Source organism: Bombus fervidus, chromosome 9 (assembly GCF_041682495.2).
Source record: "Bombus fervidus isolate BK054 chromosome 9, iyBomFerv1, whole genome shotgun sequence".
Lineage (NCBI taxonomy): Eukaryota > Metazoa > Arthropoda > Insecta > Hymenoptera > Apidae > Bombus > Bombus fervidus.
Genome location: NC_091525.1, coordinates 11,317,106 through 11,343,869, shown reverse-complemented (window position 1 = coordinate 11,343,869; position 26,764 = coordinate 11,317,106). Strand labels below are relative to the sequence as shown.

The window sequence follows — 26,764 nt, the reverse complement described above, 5'->3', positions numbered from 1 at the left end:
CGCGATCCTTTCACGCGGTTGCTCGTCATCGTGTGTTTGCTTACACCGCACTGTGGACACTTTCTAGACCTGTCCATTCGTTCAAGGTTAAAGCGTGAACGTATGAGGCCATTTTTCATCGCAACTTCTGAATCGCGAATAACAAAACCGGCCGCAAATTCTTTTCAGACTTTCTGATCCGGTATCTGTTGCACTGGAATTCTGGAGATTTGCATTTGCGAGAAAATTCATCGTTACGCGCGACAGAGAAAATCCGCGTAAACGACGAGTGATCGGGAACCGAGCACCATCGTTCGTAAATATTAAAATATTTATGAAAACTTAAGCAAACCTTGCAAAATCGTTCAGAAATTATGAAAACTTTAAAAAATGATTACTTCGTTCGAAACGTTGGTTTGCGAAGAATTCGTACGTTTACTTTAATTCTCTCACAGATTTAAAAGAGAGTAGGTCTCTGAAGGGTTGAGATAAAATTTTCCTCCACTTACTTTACATTGCAACCCAACATTCCTGCAATATTGCATTTGCATAAAATGGCCAGTTAAATAGACTAGTTACGAGGATAGGATAAATTCAATTTTGCGAAAAATTCTGGATGCGCTCGTCCTACTATTTTAACAAAGCGGAATATTCACGGTGCAATATACGAGACAGAGGTATTCAAAGGTCACGGACTTCGCATAAATATACAGGTTTCTACGGTCGTAGCTACGCTAGCAGATTCGATACGGTGACATCTTTAGCTTTTCCCTGGCATAGATTGTCGAAGACGCGTGATTCGTTCGCTGAGTCCGCGATTCTATGGAACAGCATTACGAACTTCCAAAAGCAATCGAATCCGAAAGTCTCAAAGCAGTTCCAAGGGACCGTGAATAATATGTTGTAAGAAAAATGTTCTCGTTCTGAGAGTTGGTCCACTGTTTCATTTTCATGATACATTGCCTAACTTCTTAAGGACTGAATATACGAATCTTTATATCGTAAATTTGTCGTTCGGAAAATATATTTAAATAAATATGAGGAAGAACACTTTGTTCGTGCAGCCTTACGATAACAACATTACAAATTACGTTAATACCGTGAACATCGTCTTGCTCTTAAATTATCTCTCAGTTGATCATTTTAACAAAGAATACATCAACATAGGTGGTGAAACTCGGTGGAACTGTGTTTGAATAAAAATAACTTTATTATAGAGTGTAGCAAATATCGAGAACCTGTAGAACCACTTTTGCCGCGATACCTTTCGATATCTCTCACGTTTCTTCGAACCAAAAATAATTGACACATCCTTCGATAATGCCTCGAAATAACTGGGAAAACTGCGAATTCAGTTACAGGTCCTGGAGAATGTTTCGAAAGGAAAGGGGTTAACGATGGCGAGCGAAAAGGTCGCCAACAGCCTTTCTCCGTGGCGTCGTAAAGTCGAGGCCACGCTGTTTGATAAACGGCGTCAAAGCATGGACCAGCGTAACAAGAGCTCGTTGTCGAAACAAGATCCGGCGTATCCAACCGAAGGAAGTATTCTTCTCGTCTATGAGAAATTCAGAATCGAACCAGATCTAACTTTTCCTCCTCCGATCGTCCCCCTCGAATAAACGAGAGGGAGAGTCTATAGCACCCTGGGCGACGATGCGAAGAAACAGCACGCGGTATTCAAGGTTTCTACGTGTAACTTCATTAAGCTCCCACCAGAACGAGCCAAAGTCGTCTACGTCCCAAGGAACGAACTTAGCCTGGATTTGATTGTTCTTCGTTCCATGTCAAAGTTCAGGCGTTAGGCGAAGTTGGACAAGGTGTTGTCGCGTCTATTGTCTATCGCGTGTCGATAAGGTCGCTACGGTTGCAATTAAACTTTGTGCGTGAAGGGACGAAGAATTGCCAGAGCAGATTACCGTGCTGGGATTCCAGGCTCCTTCGATTAAACCACTCTCAGAGCTTCTTCGTTCTTCTCGCAATTCTGCCAGTTCGAAAACGGCTGTTTACGGTGTCACCGTGATAAAACACGGAGAAGAAGGATCTCGTAATCGAATTTCCCACGATGGAAATTGCGTGGAAACGACGCCCGTGAGGCTGACCAGTGTACGCTGTTTCCCATCGTGTCGAGAACTCTGATTAGCAAGGAGACAATGGCCGCGCACCTCGGTGAATGTCGGTCGATCGACGTGACCTTTAGGCCGACTGACATTTGAACCCTGAAGAAGAAGAGGGAGCCGCGAGTAACTGCGCTGGACGGCTCCGTGACGTACGATCGGAGAAATCGAATCGGAGTATACGTCCACGGGTCTGCAGATTGATCGACCTTTCTACCGAAAGTTCTCCGCTCTCCGAGTACCGTTCTTGCCCTTCGTCCCACGAAAATCAATGTCTTCCAAGAACCGGTAAGATCTACGGGCTGTAAATGTCGTTCGTACGAATTTACAAGGTGACAGGAGAATTCATTGGATATTCGAGTTCTTAGTATGAATGGCCCGCGCTGGTTACGAGGTTGCTACACAGTGATGCAAAAGTAATATAACGTTTACGATAAGAAATACGATGCGATAGGATTGATACGTTAGGAAAACGCTATATACACACGTATCTATAGGATATTCCACAAAGTTGAGACAAGTAAAACGATCTGAATATGATCGTAGACGCGAAACTTTCTCCTGTGAATCTAATATACGCGGACACACCGATATACAATACATTATTATTAGACGAGTCGAGAGATACTAAATCGGAAACTATCGTTCGCTACCATCCTGTCAACATTTCTGTGAAATCTAAATAGGACGTTGAAACCGACTCGAACCTGAACCAATTGCCCGCGTTTAAATAAACCGGGAAACCGTGTCGATCGACAGATACGACTAGCATGTGGCCGCGGGTAACCCTGCTGTACACACGACTAATCTGGTCGCGGGTTGTTCGACGAAGAAGCAAACGAACGTCGGCGAGGGGAGGCCGTCGATCGCATGATTTGCCCAGGAGCGAGATAATACAAAGTTATCACAGCCGGCCAAGCTTGCTCGTTAATCTCGTTCGTTGTGGATTCACGTCCAGAGGTTATTTCGAGCGGAAGTGCATCGCTGCTTAGTCTGCGCTCGCTAAGCTCTTACCTCTTCTCTTTCGCTTCCTGACCCTACGCGTATATACTCGGTGCAGCCAAACCCCCTACAGAATCTTCTTCCGAAAGGAGATGCACGCCACTAAATTTAGATTTACGCGTCGAGCGTCTGCTCTCTGCCTGTTAGGCAGAGGCCATGGCTCGCTTAAGCAAAACAACGATAAAGCATTCGAAAGTGGACGGCCACGAAGCTTAATGGAGACGCATCGCGCGTCGAAGGACGCGATCGGCACGCGACGCCGCGTAAATTTAGCCCGGAGGATCGAACGAGCCAGGGATTAAGTGCTATCCCTTATCCTCGCGTTCCAGTTATTTATGAATCTTGCCTTTTTCCCCTTTTGTCCGATGCCAAGTTGTAGGTTCAAGGGTGAGATTAACCCCTTGTTATCTTATATCAAACTGAAGTATAACTCTGTGTATAACTTATTTGAAACTCTGTTCGATTCTGTTCTACAACCTCTATTGTCACGTTGCCTTCTTCCAAAATATATTCGGACAAACGAGAATGATCTACTGCTATATCCGAGTTAAGGAACAAGGTCGCATCGATGCAACTTTTGCTTGCAATTTTTTTTTTTTTTTCAATCGATTTATATCACAGTTTTGACGAAAGACTTCTAAGGTTTGATTGATATTCGTATTGTCGCTATTTGCTATTCCATCTAGATACCACAGTTGGCGCGACGTTTGAAGAAGTTGAAGTACATTTACAAGTACAGGAAAATTTCTTTCTCAAGTGCGGGAATTTTTTTTCTATAGATCTGAATCGCGGAATAAATTTCAAGACTTTTCTCGTGTTTCGATGAAACGATATGTTGCTTTATTCACATTTTTCGATAACGTTGCACGTACGTCGGTCTCGCTGTCTGTCGCTCAATGGATTCATTTAATAGGAACACGTCGATATAGATAAGTTACTGAATCACGAATAGCTTTCCAAAGTAGTTTATGCCTAACATAAATAAATTGTCGATGTTCAGGAAGAGTGAAATTTATCGATATTTTGGAACAATACAGTAGTATCATGCAAGAGTCGCTGTATAGCGTTTTGATTAATAGGTAATCGGTGTTTCATCAACGTTACAATCGCGAAACGAGCGTTCCAATTTCGTAGCGAGCGTTAGAGCACGTTCTTACGATGCCTCTAGCCTCAGCCAATTGATTCTTGTTGCAATATTTAACAATAGACTGAACGGGCTTTAATTACACGGGTGAAAATAATTTTCTCGGCGCACCGACATGTTACGCCCTCGATGCTCCTTCAACTATTAAATTCCGAAGGAAATAAAAGCCGCACTCGCACGCCTTCGCCGCCGTTCTAAATCATCGGCATATTAGATCATACGATGAGTAACGCGATTTTCCTTCCAACCACGTCCAATAGGTTGTCGCACACAAACGCGAATTAAACGCTACCAGGAATGCTGATTTATCTTCATTCTTTTGTACGAAGCATACGACGAACACGAGTCGAGTTTTCGATATTAGGTAAATATATTGATATATTCGATCGATATAACAGGTATAATATAACTGATCGGTACAACGGATCATTCGATTATTTCGATCTGTCAGAATTCTTTGCTAAGCCTACGTTTAAAACAAATATCCTTTTATGCACATTCTCGAACTTATTTTACAATTTACCCATACCATTATTATGTACGGTATAATATATTTTGTATAGTATTACACGTAATACAACGTAATATAAAAGTTTTCCGACAAGCGTTCAAATATATTCACCAGCCTCTGAATATCCGTAATTTTGTAACTAAAACAGATCATGTCAAAAATGAGCAAGCGTTCGAATACTTTCGAGAGTTTTCAAGCTCGCTGTAAATTTCTAAATAATGGAACAAACAGGAAACCATGTTCTAATCCTTTCTTACAAATTGGCTTTCTGGCTTGGCGAAACTGCGACGAGGCACGAATTAAAGTTGCACGCTATCTCGTTGTGCCGCCGTAAATCATACTCCCGTTCGCCGCGGGACAAGAACAGATGCGTTTGCCTGGTTCGTTGCGAAAGATCGGATGCCCCACGCTTCGTTGCCTTTAGACCCAGTGCAGTCCACGCGAAGACGATCCAGGATTTCAACACTTTGGTTCGACAACGACGATGAGCCAATATCTGGCGGGAAACGATCGCGAAACAAGGAAGAGACCTCGATTCCGCTTTTTCGCGTGTCGAACCTGACGCCAATTATACGTGGCACAGTGGCTTTCACAATAATTAATCCACGAAACCGTGAAAGCCTGCGTGCTTTCCATTCGGTGATAAGTTCATTTGAAAAGCTAATCGGAACGAAGAAAAAGAAACGATCGGAATAGTTCAAACTTCGTTGTTACGCGTAACCGTGTACTAATCGAGTCTCGTAACAGGGAAATTTCAAAATGTTTTCGAATACTTCCGTGAGCCTGCGTATATCAGTCGAATAAATCTCCAGTGCGCCAGGATACCGACCGACGTTCCCAATGTTTGTGCTCCGTTTCGGCTAATTGCGTCTGCGAAACCGGAATACCGTTATCGCGGCCAATACGCGTGTAAGCGAGACAAGATGAAAACGATGGAGGAAAAATGAAGCCGTTTTACCGCACGCGAAGGACATCCACTTTGCTCGAACGATTTTCTTTCCATTGGTAGTTTACAGAGGTTTATGATTTTAAGTGAAACAGATTGAATGTTGTAACTTGTAATCGAGAGTTGTGGCTATAAAACTAAACGGCCATCGTATAAATGACGACTTGGTGAGAAAGTTACAAAGTGCTAGGGCTGGATGGATAGATCGATGTAATGGTCGATTGCTTACGAAGATGGTGTCAACGTTCAGCTCGTAAACCTTCGAACGCAGATTTCAATAACACGGATGAAAGTGAAATAAATAAAGTACTGCTTTATGTACGTGTATATTTTATATGAAAGCGATGTCACGTGCATGCGTATCTATAAGAAAACGCGAACGAACTCGTTTCTTACCGCGTGTTTACTAAACCTTTATCCAATTCAAAGATACGCGGCTCGACTAAAACCTCGAAACTCGAACAGAGACTTTCTCCGGATCCATTCAAAGCGAACAGTTCACTCGAACGATCGAAATCATTGCCTTAAAACCGGTCATAAAAGATCGCCGGACGATAGCTGCATAATCTAAACAACTCGAGCAAACCATTCGGCCACGGTTTACCGTAGAACGCCGCAAATCATGTGGATCGGGACGGGGTCCGATCGTGGAACATCGTTTTCTATCGGTGTTATCGGCGTTCACGGGATAAACGCGGCAAAAACGAGTAGACGGCGGAGTGTTTCGCGACCGGACGATTCTGACTTTAGAGTTGGTCGTAAAGTTTTACGAGGCTTTTCGCCGCCGTCGCCGCCTTTGGTACCGTGTGCACCCGGCGCTCTCTTGAAATAGCGATCGTGGAAAATGAACGCGTACACCAGACGGACCCTTCCTTCCCCGCGATCCGTTCTTCCGACCGGATGTCGTGTCGTACCACTGCTCATTCATTCGTATTGTACGAATGAAGCGTTCCCCCGCGAGCCTCTATGCACGCGTCTGTGACTCCGTCACGCGTCACGCATACGTATGCGCTCGTAATAGCTTGGAAGTACATCGCGATCGTTTCTACATCGACCTGACCTTCCGTTCTATTCTGCATTCTTCTCTCCAATACAGTTTCTAGGGTAGTATAAGGAGTTGAAAATGTACGCTACCAATCGGAACTTTAGAGCCGTTTCATTCGCCTACTCGCATCGAATATTCGATTAATTTCGTTATTAATAATTAGGAATTAGAGCTACCTATAGGAAGATCTTGGACGAGAAAATGTTCTACGATGAAAATAATTCTGAGCTGACATTTTCTATTTTTCAATCTATTTTATTCTTCTACGCTAAAGTTTAAGTAATCCGAAATTCTGGCTGGAATTCAAGGTGGATTCTTATCGGAGGTCCTGGCATTCAAGCGGCTCTGCCTGCGCACAAAAAATAAAACCACTGCACGAAGAATGTCAAGTATGACCAAAAACACGCACCGTGGTTATCTTGGACATTCAAGGAACAAAGTTTCTTTCTCGCCGCGAAACACTCGAGTTTTTGTTTGTCAAACGATCAGAGGAAAAGCAGCAGCAAAATCGCTAGAGTAATAATCGATCCTTGAAATGTACGAGCAATTGCCAACCGTCATACCAAAGTACGCAATACTTTTATCTTTTAGACGTTTTGTTATTTTATTAGTGTCTTTTATCTCCCAAGTTCTTTATACTTGTCTACCTTTCCCGTTATTGTTTGCATAAATTTTATTATCGCGTCACTGTGGTTTATTTATCGCCACCAGCGTTTATTCTAAAAGTTCATATAAACATCTTAAAATCGTTCGCCAACCTCTGATTGCATCATTTTTACGATCCGGTTTACGTACACCATTTCGCCGTTTTATCGACCTACTTTTTACGTACCGCCCTTTGAATCTGATGATCGTTCGAGGTGTACTTCGTTCTCGCAAATAAGAACAGAGGGACTGGAGACGCAGTGTTTCCAATAAGAAGGTTAAAAAGAGAAGAGAGAAAGGGAGAATTTCAAGAACGCTTCGCGCTACGCTTCCGGACAATTATAACGCACAGGGGAGTTTCGAGGGTTCTTCCGGCGGGAACGGTTTTAACGGTTTGGGGGCAATAATAATAATAGCTTAATAATAACTTAACAACACGTTGACGAAATAAAGGGAAAGAGAGGAGAAAAAATATATTGGACGAGTCTCGGCCCTCGACTCTCCAAACACGAAACTTACCCACGGAAAGGTGGAGATCTCGCGAGTTTTACGCGCCTTTTTATCGTTAGCGGAATTTTATTTTCCCCCGTGTTTCCCAACCAACGTGAAAAATAAGGTTGAGCAAAAGAGGGTGGGAGTGTTTTACGGTTCTCGAGTTAAAAGGTGGCCGAGGGTAGAATTTTCTCTTATCCCTTTCTCTCTCTCTCTCTCTTTCTCTATCTATCTGTCTACCTGTTTGCAGGTCTCGTGAATTTAACCTACCTTCTGATCAAGTTTTATCATTAGCGGAATTTTCTTTTCTCCGAGTGTTCCAACCAACGTAGAAAATAAGGACGAATACAAGGGCTTGGAAATTTTTTACGGTTCTTAGATCAAAAGATAAAAGCTTAAAAAGGAGAACAGAATTTTCTTCTGAATTTTATGCCTTCCATTTTTCCATCTAACCGCCTTACTCCTATATGAATCTAGAGCAAAAGTAATTAAGAGCGAACAGTGTCTTCGCGCGAACATACCATTGTCGAAATAAAAAGCGTCACCGTGTCGCAGTTTTATCGCGGTAACGACCGACGGGGCAACGAATTTCAGCAGGATCGCGGAGGTAAAGAGCTTACGGGGAGAAGAGAGAAAGAGGAACGGGAAAATAGCGTATGGTTGTAGAAAGATAAAAGATATCTAAACGCCGTGGGTTCCTCTCCGCGCGAGGTGCAAAGTATTGCTCATTCTCCGCACGATCGGGGGGACAGAAAGGAGAGGCTCATCGGAAGAGATCTCCAATGTCGATGCTTCCGGTTCGCGATCCGTTGAATCGTACCTCGTTTCCTGCTCCCCGAGCTTTTCACTTCTTAATTGGTAGATCTGCAGATTAAATAATATTCCAGTCAGAGAGCGAGAAGGGAAACAACGTTCGGTGCGCGTGCAGGAATTAGAGAGGTGCGCGATCCATGTTGTCTGCTCCGAGAAGGAAAAGGCTTCGAGACGTTTTCTTTCTTTTTTTTTTTTTTTTTTCCGATGATACAGAACAAAGAAGATCGTAGAGTACATCGGTATTTGAACATTTATCCGTGGAAAATGTTTATGATCATGCGATGCATAAAACATTTCGAAAACTTTGTTAATCAGATACGACTGTCGTGATTACATTGGTAAAATTTGAAATCAATCTAAAAATGTATACGTATAGAAATTTCCAAGTATTTATCGCAAACGTGTGTTTTGTAAAATATTAATATACAACATGAACATTCGTTTTAAACGTGTAATCGAAAGAGGCCCTCGCGTCGAGGGTTATTTTTTTAAGATAATAAATGATCGATTTTGTATTATCATAATCCGGGAATTTTATTGTCGCGCGGTGTGCTTCTGGATGTAAATGGTCGAAAATCCCTCGTGCAATTCGAGATAGGAGAACGGGGAACCTCCAGCTACGTTCGTGGACCGAAATTTAAATATCTCGATACGTGTAGGTATCGCGGTAGAATCAAGGTCGTTGTCTGCTACTTTCTCAACGATAAATACGTCACGCGGCGGGAGATAGATTTACAATGGTAGATAAGAGCAATCGGTCGAAGAAGCTCGCCTCGAAATCGGAAGGTTCCGTGTCACTCGACGGAGAACCGCTACAGAGGCTCGCGAAAGTATTTCAACACTCACTCGCACATAAATACCTTTCATGTACGTGTTCTGCAATTAATATATTTTCGATTTGCAAATCTTATCGATATAATCACGACAGTCGTATCTCGTCACAGTGTCAATGAAATTGCAAAAGTTTCGTACGACGCACATGGTATATTGATAAAACTGTTACATAGTTGACAATTGGAAACTTCCGTGCATTCGGATACTTCATAGTGCATAGAATATAATTTGAAGGAAACGTGAAAAAATTTACTTGAAAACCATTAGAACTCGTGGTCCAGTACCAATTCAGGAACTTTGCCGTCGTGCCGTGTATCTCTGCGATATTATTTAGATCGTCGGATAAATGTATAATCACGGCATCGTTCTAAGACCGGTGCTTGACAACGTGGAATTTCAGATCTCAGGTGAAATTTTTATCTCGATACTTGAAAATGACAACGGCAGTCCGCGATTTAACCGAATTAGCGCGATCGTAAACTGGCATTACCGCTGCCGCGACGTTATCTGCTTAAGTAGGTAACGTCGCAAAACGACTAGGTTGACGCGTAACCTCGCGGTTTTAAGTGTAGGTAATGTCCCCGTAATGCGATCCAACGGCGGTCGGGATCAGCGTCTAAACGCCTAGACTTTCTCTGAATGCGTTCTCTTTTATCCGTTTCTCAAATCGCTCTGGAAAATAAACAAATTGAGAAATCCATGTCATCAAAGATAGTCGTATAACGACATCTTTTTTTATCGGGCTAAAAAGGTCGACTATGTTTCACACTGTGTGTATATGAATTAGAGGGATCGTAGCTAGTGCGGAGAGTTAGTGAACTCCGATTACATAAATTACTTATCCCCAGGCAAGTTCATATAAATGGAATTCTAGTGTACTCTAAACTCTAAGGTCGTAAAGCACTGGACCCCTCTTTTCATAAAATACACCGTACATCTTCGACGCTAACTAAACAATTTCGAATTAAACGCGTGGCAACGATACGGAGACCCTGACCGAGGTCAGATATATATATATAAGACAACAAAGACACGAAACTGGGAAAAGCATGGACGAAATCTTCTAACCGGTCGATTTAGAAATTCATCTTCCTGTTGGTAACCGGATAAATCGGGAGAATATCGTTGAAAAACGTAAAGTAAATATGTAACGAGCATGCGCGTTATTATTTCGATGCGCGTTAACATAGTCGTTATTGCGGCTTTCATCGCATCCCGATGCCTTCTCCTCCATTAAAGAACGAATTCACCGAACTTCGTCTTCGCCATTCAATTTATTACTTTCCATCGACTTTCACGTAGCAGGAAACCGCTGGAACACGCACGCGTTTACACTATGAGAATTCAGTTTCTTCCCGTTGCGCAGGCAACCCGTTATCAAACCGTTTCTGATAGCGATGCTGTGAAACGTTTCGTGGCTAGAAAGAGAGAGAAAGAGAGAGGCTGAAGCGAGTCTGTTTCAAGAAATTATCGGCGCTTTACCGCGTTCCCCGCCTCATGCATAAGGAACGCGAGTTTGCATCTCATCCACGTGAAAATTTGCCTGGAAAATTCGCCTCTGCACAGACGAGGCGAATTCGATTTAATTGCAATGTACGCGTAAATTCGAAAAGTCCCACCGCGAACACGACGTCGTGCATTTTTCACCAGCGTTCGATCCTAGTGAAAACGTCGTCGTACAATTGCTCGCAAAAACGCTCGATCGTTTGTAGACAATTTTTATGAATACGATAGTCGAGTCTCGTTACAGTGCTAATGACATTTCAAAATATCTTTTATAACACGTACGATATGGACGTAGAAGTTTTCTATGATAGACGATCAATTATCGCTGTATATGGAGGCGAGCCAAGAACACCTAGATGGAAAGTACCGTGCTTGGTTTTTCTACGAACCGATTGGCCGAGCGACATTAACTGTGCATTGTCGACCGTGCAACGTATCGCGCGCATTTCCGCGCGCCTTAATTTAATTAGAGCCACCGCTGCAATTACAAAAAGCGTTCACAGGATCGCGGAACTGGGGTTACCTCGAAATTGGAACAGGAAACGTATTCGGTGGCGCGACAAATAAATTTCGACGGAACATGCCACGTTGTGGCTGACGAGACTTGCATTTTTGCGCAGAGTTCCTGCAAAAGTTCGAGGCCCCAGACTTTGATGGCCATCGGTGTTACTTTGTCCTCCTTTGTTAATAGGTTTGGAATTTTTACACAACGCAGTATCCTGTAACGGTAATGACGATAACGCGTCTTCCTTATGCAAGAACAGCGTTCAACAATAAACGCCTTTGTTCCCGGTTATCTTTCGTTTTGTTGTTATTTGTACAGTATCTTTCTTTGTAGACTTTGCAGTTTCTAAACGAGGAAAAAGGATTCTCTCCATACCGCGTATAAAAGTTGACTTTGACGAAACGGACGGTAGAAGTTTGGTATATTAAATCGCTTTGATTTATTCAAATGGTCAAAGCTAGGATAGACCTTCTCGCTCGTAAGTTTAATATTTGGAAATGTTTCCCGCGGATCAGCTTGTGTAACGTTCATACCGAGTTGATCAGAAAGTCTTTACGTCAGCCTCGATATTCGATTTTTCCGTCTTCTCTTTGAAGAAGCCTGTTTACTTTACGTGGATTATATAGCACCGGGATATATGGAACGTCCGATTTTAATCAGTGCAAATTTTCAGAGAGCCAACATCGACCGCGTTGTTTTTCCTTTCCACGCTTCGATAATTTTAACCAGAGCAGATAAATGCGATCAAAATATAATTTTTCTTCAAAGAACGAGGATGTATTTTTTGGCCAATTTTAAAGAAAAATCTCCTTTCATAAGCAAGAATACCCTCTAATGTTTACATAATATATTCATAATAAGTAGGACGCATTTCTTATGGCCGACACTGCGCTTTATTGGCATCCTACCGAAGAAAGAATCTTAGTAACGTGCGATTGATCGGCAACATACAGAATTTGAAAATTGTTCTCCGGTAGAACATCGAGAATGTAACTTATCTTGTTCTCCTCCTGTAGTTTTCGTATTTATAAAACGCTTCTATGTACTTGTTGAGATACTTTCGTGTGTCATTGTAATTACACTCATCCCTCGAACAAATTAATCAAGTTCCACCGCCTCTTCGCGCAAATATCGGAAGGACTTCTAACCTTTGATAATTGAACAGGGGGGGAAAGTCACCGTCCCTGGGTTGCATTAACTATGCATAGAACGTTTGCCGGATCGTTGCACTCTGAACGGTGAATAACTACGTAAATAATACATTTTACTTCGTCGGTACGTTACGTTCGTTTCCTTTTACGGGACAGCTGGTAGTTGACTCGTGACTTTACGTTATCGTTCGAGTTCGCAGGCTTGTCCTTTCATTTTTATTACTTCAAAGCACAAAGGAATCTTACGGAACTAGAAACAAAGTTCGTCTTGTCGTTTTTCTTTCGTCGTCCCTCTTCCGCAGATCGTTACATAATTACAACGAATAATATGCTAATTCACCGATATTATTAGTCGATAAATTATTATGCAAATGGAACGAAATATTTGTGCACGGCAGTGTAACTACTAAGCGTTTTTAATGTTTTAAGAATCGCGGGCGCTATTAACCGTTTTATATTCCGCCCATAGCGAAATAAATCTCGTCCATCGACTTTGTCCTCTCGTCGAGTTACCACCATGACCCGTTTACGACCATGCAAACATTGTTACTACCAATAATGTTCGTATTACGTCAGGTTCATAGCGAAATGCAGGCCACTAGTTTGGTCCACTATCGATTACGCACAGTTCACAGTTACTCAAGCATCGTACGCTAATTATTCGATAACGTTATGCTCGGTCCACATCATAGGATATCTACATAACTCGTTGGTTAAATTACGTCGAGTTCACAGCTTACCCAAACATTGTTCTCCATTGCTGACGATAGCTACACTTTTCTTTGTTGTTTTTTCTTTGAAGCGCGGCTCTGACATTAAGCGCTACTCACACTGGCACGCGAAAGTATTCTAATATTAACCACAGAAAACTTTCGTGTCAACGTATCGTATACATAAAATTTCATTAGCACTGTAACTGTAAACACGATTGTCATAATCATATTAGTACATATCGAATAACATACGAATAATATTTGAATATATTACTATACTCTGCGTATGTATTCGAGGAAAGAGATTTTCTAGATGAAATATCGTTGTTACTCCGATCACGAGGCTTCGCGCGTCAATTTTCCAGGCGTGTTGCCGTTCAAGGTGAATCTTATTAATCACCTGCAGCATGGATATCTGGCGATACAAAGGAGACTCGGTTTGACGTTGGTCGAAGCATCGGATTTCGTGCACAGAAATCCAAGATTTTCTTTACGTGGTACGGCTACTACGTAATAGGAGATTTCACATCCTGCTTTCGTAGACGTGTCCACGTTCCACCACTCGATACTCCAGATCGAGTCTTGCTATGAATAAAAATAAAACGTGGAATTCTTTCCAGTTTAGTCAATCGAGTCGTGAAATTCCTTTTGAATCTTAATAAACAGTGTCAGTCGTGTAATGGATTCCGCGAAAACTCGTTGCGTCTTTCGCTCGGCGATCGTTCCTCGCGTAACGTAATTCGTTTCAACGATTCAGTAATTTTTTGCCAACGATAAAGATCGTTTCCAATTTAACGATCTACCAGTAACGATGTATACGAACAGGGAGAAGAAAAACGAGACGAGAAAAACGACGGGGCTAATGAAGTGCTTCAGAAAGCTAGGACAATTGGCGTGAAGAATCGACGACGAAAACAAGGAATTTCACACGTGACCGATTGATACGCGAGTAATTGCCGCGCGGTCTCGATTACAAATCCTCGTTATGCCGGCGCCCTAATTGGCGGTGTAACAGAGATATCGAGCCGGAAACTGGAACGAAACCGAGCGACGCGAAAGAACAAACCGAGCCACCAGCTTTTTCACGCGTTCGTGCTCGCTTAAGAAGAGACACGCGTACAAGCGAGAGTTAGCGGGCCGCGTGTAAAACGCAGATTAAAGCCGTGCCTGTTGCGTTCCAATTGAACCCTGGCAATTGGTCACGCGCGAATTACGTTATCACCGTATTATGCTACAAGGTGTCTCTCGTGCTGCGTCATTTTTTCTCGCTTCTCCGATCGTAACCAACTCCGATCAACCGAAACGATTGATAGCTTTAGATGTGTTTGAATCGCGAATATTTCTGCAAATTCATATTTTTACAAACAGTGAAACCATCCAAGCAGACGTTTGTTTCGTCCGCTGAATATCGTTATGATTACCGTACTTCGAGTGTTTTACATTTATTATTAGAGCACGGATGTTTTTATACATTTATGGAAACGTGCAGAAATATATCAAATTTAAGAGGCTATTAATAACATTTATTCGGCCAATTTAATAAAACACCACCCTCGTAAAATAATCTTTAATAACACATAACTGAAACTCTAACTTACAATTATAATTTTCGAGGAAATTTTCGGAGCGTGAAACATTTAATCCTGAAATATTTTTAGAAACAGAGTTCATCTCTGCCGAAACAGGGCAAATTCTCCACGTTCGGATCGTAGACGTAGCGTTATCGTGCCACATAGAATTAAAAAACGTATTAAAAATCTGCATTTCCTTTGCATATCATCGTTGCACGCTCGATAAAACTCCGGATATATAGTGGCCACAGAAAGTATTTGCGCACCATCGTATCTATTATATCATTTGCATACTAATTAATTAAGTTCCAATGTATTAAATTTCTTATCGTGTTAGTAGCTCTTACAGAGGCCAACCGTAAAACCCGATAAAAAGACGATTCATTGAAAACTAAAAGTACGTGCAAATACTTTTTGTAGCCACTGTACACCAACCTAATGCAAATAATGGAAAAGAGCCGGTTACCGTACTGATATTACTTTAGCGCGTGAAAACTGTCGACCGTGTAACCGATTTTTATTCCTCGTAACTCAGACAGCGGATACGTTTGATGTCCAAACGAGGAAACCGCGGGCTCGTAGCACGCGGTTGAATTGCCGTTAACCAACTTATCGAATAATATAATTAGTGACAATTAACGCACGTTCAATTCGTTTTGGCAATCAGCCACAGAACGAACGGAATGGTATCCGGCTACCGTTAGAATTAGATTATATCCTCTCCTCGATTTCGCAAGCGCGCGTACTTTCACGTGTCAGACCTTTTTCTCCTTTAAATCGCGCGCACGCCTGCCGCGTGTTCACCCGCGTCGAAACACCTTCCGCCACACCGCAGCGGTGAAACGTTGCCAGCGAATTACGTACGCTGATAAAGACCGCTCCAAATACAGTTTTCGACGAACGTAGGAGAAAATTAAAAGCAACTTTCTTTTCGACGCGCTATTCTGGTCGGCGCTGACTCGAAGAATATTTAGAGTTAATTTAAGAATAACATTTTTTCATTAACCCTCCGGTTCTTTTCCAATCTGTCTGATGCAGAATGGATGTTGCACCGCGATAGATATTATTACGAAGCAATTTTTAAATATTTAGTTTTAATATTCGATATAATTGGACTAGCTTTTTGTAAACAAAGTATATTCAAAGAAAAAGAAGATAACCGAAGAGATAAAAGCGCGAGGAGGAAGCGAGCAACAGCCCGTTTAACTTAGAATTTTACGTAGAATGTTCACCGATAATAGCTTTCGTGCGTTTCTTTTTACAATTTAAAACCTGAATGTTTTTACCTTCTTAACTTAAACATATCGTAAATGATCTAGTCGTAGAAATACAAGTGTCGGACTTTGAGCTATTATATATGTCTGACTTTCTTCGAGCAAGTCATACATGTTTAATGAGATAATTTCTAAAAACTATGTATTACATACTTACGTTAAAATAGATAACTGCAATTCGGTAAATGGCAACAAAAATTACAAGAGTCTAGCCGACGTATTAAAATTGTTCGTACAATGATCGATGATTAAGTCGGATCATTAACAAGGATCGATGTGTCGGGCATGAATGCGACGTCACGACGCCGTCCGTCTGGCTAAATATAGCTCGAAACCAACGAGTCAGCGACGATCACGAGTTTCGTCGCACGCTCCTCGGACACGCCTCCGCTTGTATCGTTCTCTAAACGAGGAGGTTACAAGGTTCACGAAGGAAAAACCAAATGTTTCCGACCGATAACGCGGCTGTCTCGCGAACGGTCTTTCCTTTGTCCCATTAATTCCATCGATTCTGTCGAAATACAACCGCAAAAACAGATTATATCGAAATATACACAAAGGAGTGGACGGCCGCTCTCGTGCCGCGACTATCGCGATAATCGCGGCTACAGATCCTTGACGAGGAACGACACTTAAAAATCGAACGTCGAGCATTATCTCGTGTTTGCGTTGGATCGCGAGCGACGTTCCTATAGCCTCGTTAGCGGCAAAGGGAAAGGGAATGACACACGTCGAGAATTTCTACGTAGACATACGTGACGTACAGTGGCTCGCAAAAGTATTTGGACTATGTATAAAAATCTTGTATAAATATATTGTGTATTTATGTCGTAGGAAGATTCTTCAAATGTCATTAACACTGTAGTGACTCACGGCTATCGATAATGTATTGGTAAAGCTTGAAACAAAGCCGAAAACGTGTATAGAAGTTGCAAGATACTTACTACAAACGTATGTTTAATGGAAACTTAGATTAAAAAATGAATGGCCTTATCTTAATCGTATAAGACAGCCATTTGAATATCTAGGATTATTAATACAATAGATAATCGATCGTCTAAATATTTTTGCCATCTTTCAGAAATATATGCTTTTAAGCACTCGTAGCTTTTACGTGCATTTTGAAATTTGTTTTAAACTTTAATATTTGAAAACGTCACGCCAAAGAAATGTCAGAATGTTTTGCATAAGATACGGGTGTCTGCTTGTATTCGAATACTTTCGCGAGCTACTGTACGCTACATCTTCGATTTAATTGCGTGCCTGTTCGTGGAATTTGTAATTATAGCGTGATTCAAATCTTCAAAGAAGAATATTAAAGATGGAATTGCGACAGGAGCAATTAAATAAAACAAACAAAACGATCGACTTGAATGACGCAGTATGAACAGCGAAATGCGACGGTTTTTACTCGGTCTAGCCGGCTTGCGGTTTCGCGCGTTATCGCGTCCACTCGCGATCCAATCGAAACCGAACCAACCGACTTTCCCGTGGTTGTATTCGATGTGATGACATCCCCTGATCGCGGATTTATCCAAAACGGGGTATTCGCCTGATTCCACGTATTTTACGACCCGTCCATTATCGATCCGTCGATCGTTGACGCCTAACGGGACATGAAAATAATTCAGCCTATCGGCACTTGGAACGCGCGTGAACGTGTTCGACATCGAAGCAAACGATCATCCATTCCTCTTCCAACGAACGACTCTCCTTTGTAATACATTTTATCTTTCGACATCATTCTACTGTTACCGTCTCATCAACGATCTCGAGGATTAAAAGCTTCTTCCATACAGTGTCAAAAATCTCACAGATAAGCAAAATTCCAAATCTGCAAACTTGCTATACAGTTACAACGAATAGGTATCCGGATGGACTACAGTTCTGACGAACTCGATACGTCGAAGCAATCAAATACGTATACAGAGAGTCTTTTGAGCGTACGCATTATAGCGTTGAGACGTTTAATTCGCCAGAACGCCAGTTAGAATACGTATCCACCGTGACCATATCCTTAAGAATTCGGTTCTAGGCTTACCTGGTCGAGGCTGAGACGTGACCCTCTATGGTAATTTCGATAGGCCCACTAATCCGGCGAAGCACACTGACACTCGGAGCCCCTTGTTGGTACACACGGGCAGGTTTCTCAACCTGGGGGGAAAATCGAGACGGAAAAACTGGGCCGAACAGGCCGGGATCGAGTGGCGCGCGCCACTCGCCAGAGAAACAGAGGCAAAACGGTGTGTGTCGAGGCGTGCAGGCCACTCTATCGTGTTGTGTGCGTACGTATATACGTGTGGACGGAGAAGCAAGAAAAATCCACGCGATCGTGCGTCGCGGCCGGTGCCGAGCCGACTGACTGACTGACTGACTGACTCCGCCAGTCAGCACGTACAGTCACCGCACTTGCATCAACACACACCGGCTGGCATCCACTTCCCCCGCAGCCTCTCGTTTCCAGCTCCATTCCAGCTCCTCTCAGAACCGTGCCTTCTCTCGTGCATCTCGGCCGAGGCCCTGGTTCGTTGCCTGCATCTTCGTGGCCCGCACTCCAGCTGCGTGCTTTCTTCGGTTCGCCACGCTTCTTCGCCCCCTTCGGAGATCCTATTTGCTTCGTGAAAGCGTGGAATTCGATCAAGAATTCGAGAAATTTGTACTCTGATTTTTGTCTCTAATTGTCTTTGATTTTCCGCTTTTATTTGATTTTATTTCAACGATGGATTTTTCAGAGAGAATTTTAAGACTGAGAATCTAACGATGTAGGTCTGTGCTATTTTCCATGCAACAATATCCTGTACTATATGTATTGGTATATATGTTGAAATACGTGATCCAATTCAAATTGTCCAAATCTTGATTTAGTACACCACTATGATTTTTAGCCCGCCAATTGGAGCGTACATTTGGGTAAAAGCATTTATCGCTGTTAGCATGGTATCGTGTGGTAAGGACATTAATTGAAGAATCGATAATGGTAATACGTTCGTAAATAGAGTTGTCGAGAGATTAAATTTTTTCGATATCGATAAAAGTTTTCTATACGAACTGCTTATCGTGCAACGAACGCGCGAATTTAAAATATGCCACATGACGTTGTAATATTTAGAAATTAATCGTCGTGACTCTGGCCGTACTGGCTTGCATTATTTATAAATGCCTGAATGAAATTAATTGTTTCAACTTAGTTTATCATAACGAAGCACAACTGGAAAACAAGGCCGCAACGAACATATTGCGGCACACGATACACGCAAGAAGCTGAATACCAAAGATTCCTGGAATCACTGCTATAGAGCGATAAAGCGTTTACATCTGGATCGATTAGCATCCTTCATTAAAATTAATGGAGAATCGATACTAATCCTCCCACGATCGAGCATCCATGTTCGATGCATATGAACGTAGTAATTAAGCGAAATATCTGCATCCGACCGAGATGTATCGGTGCGTTGGCTTTGGTTTTAGGGACAGGTATGCATTACGTATTGTGCAAACACCGATGTATGTAATATACTTACACACCGACTAATATTGCCCTGAAAAATACCTGCTGCGTAGCATCGACTAAATACAGCATAGACATGACGTTGTATGAGATTTCGTGTCCCATGTTCTGAAATACCGACCTCGTGAAGATTCAGAGTTTGTTACGCCCTCTACGATTTGCTACGTCCAATATAGGAATCTGTATATTCGTTTCAATCGTCGGAAGCGACAAAAGTGGAAAATTATATTCTGTAATACCGACAATTCGCAGGTTGTATTACGCCATCTACAATTTATAACATGGCGCGAGTGTAATTAGTCCGCTTGAACCCTCTCATTTAAACAAAACTTTCGACGAAACTAATTATTGCATGATTAAATAAACTTCTGGTGATTCGGTTCATTTAACTGAACGCGAACTACTATTATACGAACGAGATAACTTTAGTTTTAGTATATTTGTAAAGATCGATGTACTTAGCCGATATATTTATCGACAGAAGCCAGATTTCCTTTACTCTTTCTATTGGACGTAATTTGTCTCCTTGAATAATATATTGTTTCTTAGAATTGGCAATTTTTATTTTAGATTCGTAACGTTTATAAATATGTACTATGGTATTTTCAATTAATGAATATTAGAATCCTGATTTTTGGTTATTACATATATGTAGATCTATCTTTAATCATATATGTATATATATATGTATATACGATGTGCTCAACAGTAAAAGACTTCAAATGTGAATTAATATTCAGAAAATTCACAATTGTTCAATGTCTATCAACGAATAATATTATTATATTATATTATGAGAGATTAGGAGTTGTTTAAAGATCAAATGAATTTTATGTTATCATTGACTTAAGTTTATAATGATACAAAGATGATTTCTAATACGAAGCCAACACACAGATTAGAATATAGTATTTATTATACTATTTCTAAACAATCTGTTATATAATAATGCATTTAATAATATAAATTCATATTACAAAAAATATACATCTATTATTATAACAAACGTCGATATGTATCGATTTTATAAACCACGTGCCAATCAATATTTTCTATATACGTAATAATATACGTAATATACGTAAATAAATACAGATATATCACATTTTTATGAATATTTTATCAGCTATGCATATTATAGGACAAAATTTTCAAAAGGGCATTAATATTTTCTGAAAGTAAGTAATCTTCCGAGATCACTTTTGATATATCGATAATCGATTCGATGTCGCCATTTAGTTTTTTGAACGCGTTCCTCGCGTCTACAAGTTCCGTTAAAACATTTTTGAAAAGTAACTGAAAAGAAGTGTCTTCCAAATATTTTGTGTGTTTTATATGTTATGATTTAAAGGATTACGGTCTGCTTACCTCAATTCCACTATAATTTGCAATGCCAACGCATCCTACAAACCCTTTTCCGTGAGTATAATATCCTAACTTCCTCCTTCGTAATCCGAAACAGTAAACTACATGTTCTTTTTTACACGTATTGAGCAATTTATCAATTTGATCGTCTAATCCGTCTAAAATTACACGACCGTCATTTATTTTTTCATTCGAAAGAATAATTTGATATTTACCTTCGAGTTCGACCTTTTCTATATCAGGAGCGATAATTACGAATTTGAGCTTTTTCAATTCGACGTGTTTACGAACTTCTTTCAAACCGGAATAGTAACGACGCTTGTACTTGGATTTGTTTGGATTTTTCTCGTGAAATCTTTTTTGGAGTCTCGTGATTTCTTGTATAAATTTTTCAAGATTGTCATTCAAGGCCACTGTTAACATATTAGTGCAGTATCTGTAAGGTATTTCAATTTTCAAAATCAATTAAAAATAATTTAATATCAATAATCAATAATGTTTTGTATAAGGTTATAATCATGAAAAGGAAATAGGATAGGAAAGAGGATAGGTTCTGATAAACATTTTGATAATGTAATGTGTTTATATCGTTTATTGCATCTATAAATAAGAATTAATGAATCAGGTGTACAAATATGTATATTACAATGTCATATGATAGCATATAAGTATCGTATCAAATATTTTGCTGTTATTGAATATAATCTCTTACTTACAGTACTTACTCTCTAAAGTTACGAGAAAATTTTATAAGGCTTTTATCATCTATGTCTGTGCTACTTTGACCTTCTTCCTTAACATCTTCTTCGATACGAAGGGAGAGCGTCTGTTTGACAATATCGTTCTCTATTATGTCACTGACAAGATCAGAAAAATTTGTTCTACTATTTCTTCCAACCAATCTGTTTGCCAATCGTCTTCCTTGAATTCCAAGATTATTTATTCTCCCAATCACATCTGGTCTGTGAGACAGTGTATTATCTGAAATATTTATTTCATTTACATTTCTGTGATCTTTATCATACAGCGTCATTGTCCACATATTTCTAACATAGTCTATATTTGTTTCTGGATCTGCTGTAATTTTTAAAGCATTAAAATCCATGGTATCAACATCTCTATAGATAGCTTCCATTTTTTTACGTTCAAACGCTTCTCTTTTGTCAACGTTAATTTGTGCTTTCATATTACGGTTTAACAAAATTAATTTCTTTAGTTTCGAGGGTTTCTTGTTTTTAGAAATACATATTCTCACTTTCCTTAGATCTGAACATTTGTTTTTGCACAATGTGTTTGGCATCGTAAACCCAAAATTACCCATGTATAAATTAATCCTTAGTTTAGGAACTTCTTTGCCAATTTTACTTGCATGTATAGTATTCTATAAATAGAATCGCAAGAATGATTTAACATTTATTATTATATAATAACCACTTAATCATAATATTAATGACAGTTACCTGTAAAGCTTCCTGAAGGTTAATACAAATTTTATCTGATTTCTTGTACCTTTTTAAGGATTTTGATCTTTTTGATTCCATAGTTGTCTGCATGGGCAATACAATCTGCACGCTGTTGGGTCTTGACAAACAATGATCTCTTGGTACAACAAAATTTTTACTCTTGACAAGCGCACTACCAAGTTCTGGATACTCAGAATCATCTAAACTTGCTGCTCTATTATCATCGGTATTATTTATGAAATCTTTTCTTCGAGACGAATGTTTGACTTCATTCTTCTGACAAAGTTCTGGCCATGGATCACGAGAATTAGCATTTCCATTTATACTGAAAAATATACGTATATATACATAGAAGTGTATGATTCAACTTTTCTAATATTTGCGAAATCCATTATAAAAATTACATGCAGTACTCACTGAAATGACCACATGAAATTACCAATCTGTGATTTCTGCATCCTATCTTATATGCGTTCGATCGTCGTAACTTCCATTTATGTAGAAAATAGAGTTCATAAAATTGTTACAGATGCCTGTCACTAATCGTGAACTACGCAAAACTGCGTCATTCACTAGGAATATATAAACAAAACTATAGGTTGCATTCTATTTATTCTTAAAGATCCTAGATTTAAAATTCTAAATTTAGAAATCTAATTATAATAGTATACCTAGCACTATCCAGTCGAAGTAAGTAGTTTCTTATTCACTTTTGTTAGAAACGGATCAATTCCATTCAGTTACAAGTTACAACTAACTAAAATAGCGGGTAAATATTTTTTGAAGGATAGATTTAATGCAAAGCTAGGTATAATAAAGGTTGGTAGACGTGATGACCTAATTTCTCAATGAAATAATCTCAGCGTTTCTCCGTCAGAGGGTATTGCTGTCGTATACGATTGTTCCATTAAAATTTTATGAAAATTGCACTCCTATCGAACATTAAAAATGATTTATTATTTATAAAATATCTCGTGTACATATGTCAAGGTTTATTCTACGATAATTTAATCGCTCGACAAGTTAAACCGCACGTTCGTATTTTAAGTTTTGTAAAAGATCCAATCCTCCGCAAGAATTCCTCGGCTAAAAAATTGCTTCATTAACTCGCACCCAATTAAAAATGCACTGCACGTACAGTTAGTTGTAGGAAATTTTATGCATCGCCATCTGCAATTCGGAATACCAACGAAAGAGTCAAATCGTGGCCATCTGCGAGCCTAATGGAATCATTTTATCCTTCACATTCCACATTATATCAATTCCTTCTCGCACTCCATGTTCCAATATTTCTTTTTCAATACATTTTAACACATTTACGTTTCATGTAACATTTTTCCCCATTTATGAGCAAACGCTTACACATGGTACGCAATTCTCGTTCGTTTACTAACCCCTACGCGATACATATTTTATTCGCCATATACAGCGCTATCCTCCTAACATTTCCTCGATATTTAATCTTCTATAAAATCTCACGAGCTGAAACGTAACCAAGTCGATGAACGCCTCGACCGAAAGTCGTTGCATTATCTAACAGTAGTAAAAACGTCTCGCAATTACCCCCGTTGGATCGAGCTATTCGTTGGTGGTTTATCGTCGTTCATAAAATCGGTCGTCAGAACGTCGCGCCGCTGGCGCGTGGAAATGAACATGTCGGGGGCGGGCGACTTTCTTGAAAAAGTATTTCCTTTTATTTTTTTTTATTTCGCTGGTGGGAACGTCGCGTCGGTGGTGCTCGTGCGCCGTTCACCAAGGACCTGCGCACGTGCACCGGCCTGGCGGAGCGATGGAAATCAATAATTTCCAGGGTATAAAAGGTCCTGTTTCCGTAACGTGGCCACCTCTTTGAGTTCCGGTGATCGGTGTGTCGCGCACCTCGGCTTCGAACGTGTTGAGTGGATTCTTCTTCGTTTACGATTTATCAGTTTCATCGAAGAGGTATACAAGCAGGTAGTTGATTAAGTGAATTAGCGTATAAGGCACACGCACCGGCATCGGGTATGCCGGTGTTTAGTAATAAGTTTCTCACCCTTGTGGTCACACGGACGATCTCGGGATAATCCTATCGAATCGCTCTATCGAGACGTCGTACGATAATATACATACATACGTACATATATATATATACATATATACATATATATGTATGGGTAGAATTAACGAAATTGTCTAATTTTCCTCATTTTTTTCCTTGTTGTCGATCTTTCTTGTCGTTTTCGTCAGAAGATGAATGTAAGAAGAACTGTCGGAGGCCTCGAAGAGCGCATCATCATCATCGTGGCCTCCTCGAATACCGATAAATAGATTCGAAAGATAAATGTGAAAACATTGGCGTGTGAGAAACGATTTGATCCGTTCGATCGAACGATTTTCATTCTGCACGGGGATGGTTTTCCACGGTAGAAAGTGCGGTTGCACGTGGCAAGCACGTAATCGAACGGGCGTGCAGGAAAAATACGCGACGAGTCATTAGCGTTGAAATACTTTCACCTCTTAAATGATGGTTGGCTATTGGTATTCGTTGGTCGTCGCGATAACATTTCATACCCGAAACCGTCCGCTTGACTACGATTAATTTAATTAAGAACTTCGCAATCAGAAAGATGAACTTCTTACGAGATTTGCATACATCCATGAGACTGACTTAGGATTATACACTTCTCTTCTCGCTCTTTTTATAATTTTGTCCAAATACTATATATTTGGTTTATCTTTTCACTTTAATTTCATTTTTCCACACGGACATACCGTGTGGCATGGTGTAGGCCTCCTGGGGATCCCCGCCATGTAAAAAAACGGGAACGCGTTCCGGCACAGTACCCCTTGGGTGACGAGGAAAGCTGTGCCATTTTTATGTTCGTTTGACACCCAGCTTTCCTTGTTTTCCACCCTTCCTTGTCTATTTCTAAGAACAAGATTATTTCCTTTCTCTTTTTTTTTTTTTTTTTTTTATTATTTTTCTACCGGTTTATGCTAATATACGAGACACGTTGCTCGACGCTTTCATTCTCGATTCGTAAATTGACCGACCGAGGCGGGAGCACCAGCTCGAACAGCGTAAGTACACAAAGTGGTTAAAGTATTGTTTCAAGGCTGAAAAACTTTGAGTTGCTCTCGTCTCGAGCGAAGTAAACTGCTTTCATACTGTGCCACCTCGCTTCAAGTTCCCTTCAGCTTTCCCTATTCTCTACTTACCCAACCCTTCGTTACCAGGGACATCGTTTTCTTTAGAATTAATTCTTCGCACGGCCGGATGTCCTATCTTGATTTATCCAAGCAAAGAAACTTTTAATGCAACGTATGTGTTCTCTCCCGTCTCTATCGTGGAGGAAGGCAGCAACTGGAAAAAGAGCTTGGAACCAGTTCTTTGCAATTTTCTAACGTTGTCGCGTTATTATCTGTATACGAATTAAAAACGTTAGGTTTTATAGTTACGAGATGCGGTGTAATGTCGACGATCGAAACTGTAAAAGTTTATATCGATTTTCCCCTTTCACAGATATTTTCCTCCTCCGCGGTTGAGCGGTGTACACCTTCACAGTTCATAAAATCCACGTATCGAATAATCAGAATCGAATACACGCGTACGAACAATCGTTTTCTTCGTTGATTAAAGAACGAACGCGTATAGGTTTTATGCAATTGGTTAAGAATAATCTTGCCCTAATGGGAGAAATTTCTACCTATTAATCATTAACTCGTTGCCAGCCCATTTCTTCGCCTCCGGCTGAACATTCTGACGCGTGTTTCATTTCTTCCGTGATAACGATCGGATTCGTTGGAAAGTTTGATTAAAAGTGCAGCCTTACGGCCACGGTAATGATTCATTGTTCGTGGAACGGGTGCATCGCGTTGCTCCTCGAACAGGTGATACCGGAAAAACTAACACTGGCGAAACGTTTCATTGTTCGAACAATTGCTAATTGTTCTGTGACAATAGAAGTCTACGAACCTTGTCGCTTTTTATTTCAAAGGGAGTTTTCCAATGAAAAGAAACATCGTCGGTGTAGAAAGGAAACGTGCAAGAGTAGAGTTATGTCTGGCTAACGTTAAGTTGTTCCTTCGCTATTGAGGCATACGGTGCCCCGCGTTTATTTCTCTACGTGTAACGCTGCTGACGCAACTGTTGCGTTTCCTGTTTTCGCGTTTCGACAAACAGAGAAACAAATCGATAAACTGT

At 40.5% G+C, this 26,764-nt stretch overlaps 2 protein-coding genes and 1 long non-coding RNA gene across 5 annotated transcripts in view; 1 reads left to right on the top strand and 2 right to left on the bottom strand.

Annotated features, from left to right (window-relative positions):
- The window catches only part of LOC139990643 (uncharacterized), a 90,682-nt gene extending 85,839 nt beyond the window's left edge, over positions 1-4,843 (top strand). The window contains exon 4 of the long non-coding RNA XR_011800608.1: positions 1,335-4,843. This is a non-coding gene — a long non-coding RNA (uncharacterized lncRNA). The remainder of the gene's footprint in view (positions 1-1,334) is intronic.
- The window catches only part of LOC139990616 (uncharacterized), a 64,800-nt gene extending 46,157 nt beyond the window's left edge, over positions 1-18,643 (bottom strand). For 2 of the 3 annotated variants that reach the window (XM_072010011.1, XM_072010014.1), the window contains exon 1: positions 18,287-18,643. The gene's annotated coding sequence lies outside the window, so the exon portion shown is untranslated. The remainder of the gene's footprint in view (positions 1-18,286) is intronic. The other variant, XM_072010013.1, reaches the window with a different exon arrangement.
- A 2,044-nt stretch (positions 18,644-20,687) lies between these two features.
- Positions 20,688-23,409, bottom strand: LOC139990611 (uncharacterized). The gene is made up of 7 exons (XM_072010005.1): positions 23,253-23,409; positions 22,999-23,153; positions 22,579-22,906; positions 21,844-22,499; positions 21,334-21,554; positions 21,122-21,276; positions 20,688-21,049 (listed from the first exon to the last, which is right to left on the bottom strand). The coding sequence occupies exons 2-7, from the start codon at positions 23,037-23,039 to the stop codon at positions 20,876-20,878; spliced, it is 1,575 nt and encodes a 524-aa protein (XP_071866106.1). The 5' UTR covers positions 23,040-23,153; positions 23,253-23,409; the 3' UTR covers positions 20,688-20,875.
- Between the last annotated feature and the right edge of the window lie 3,355 nt (positions 23,410-26,764).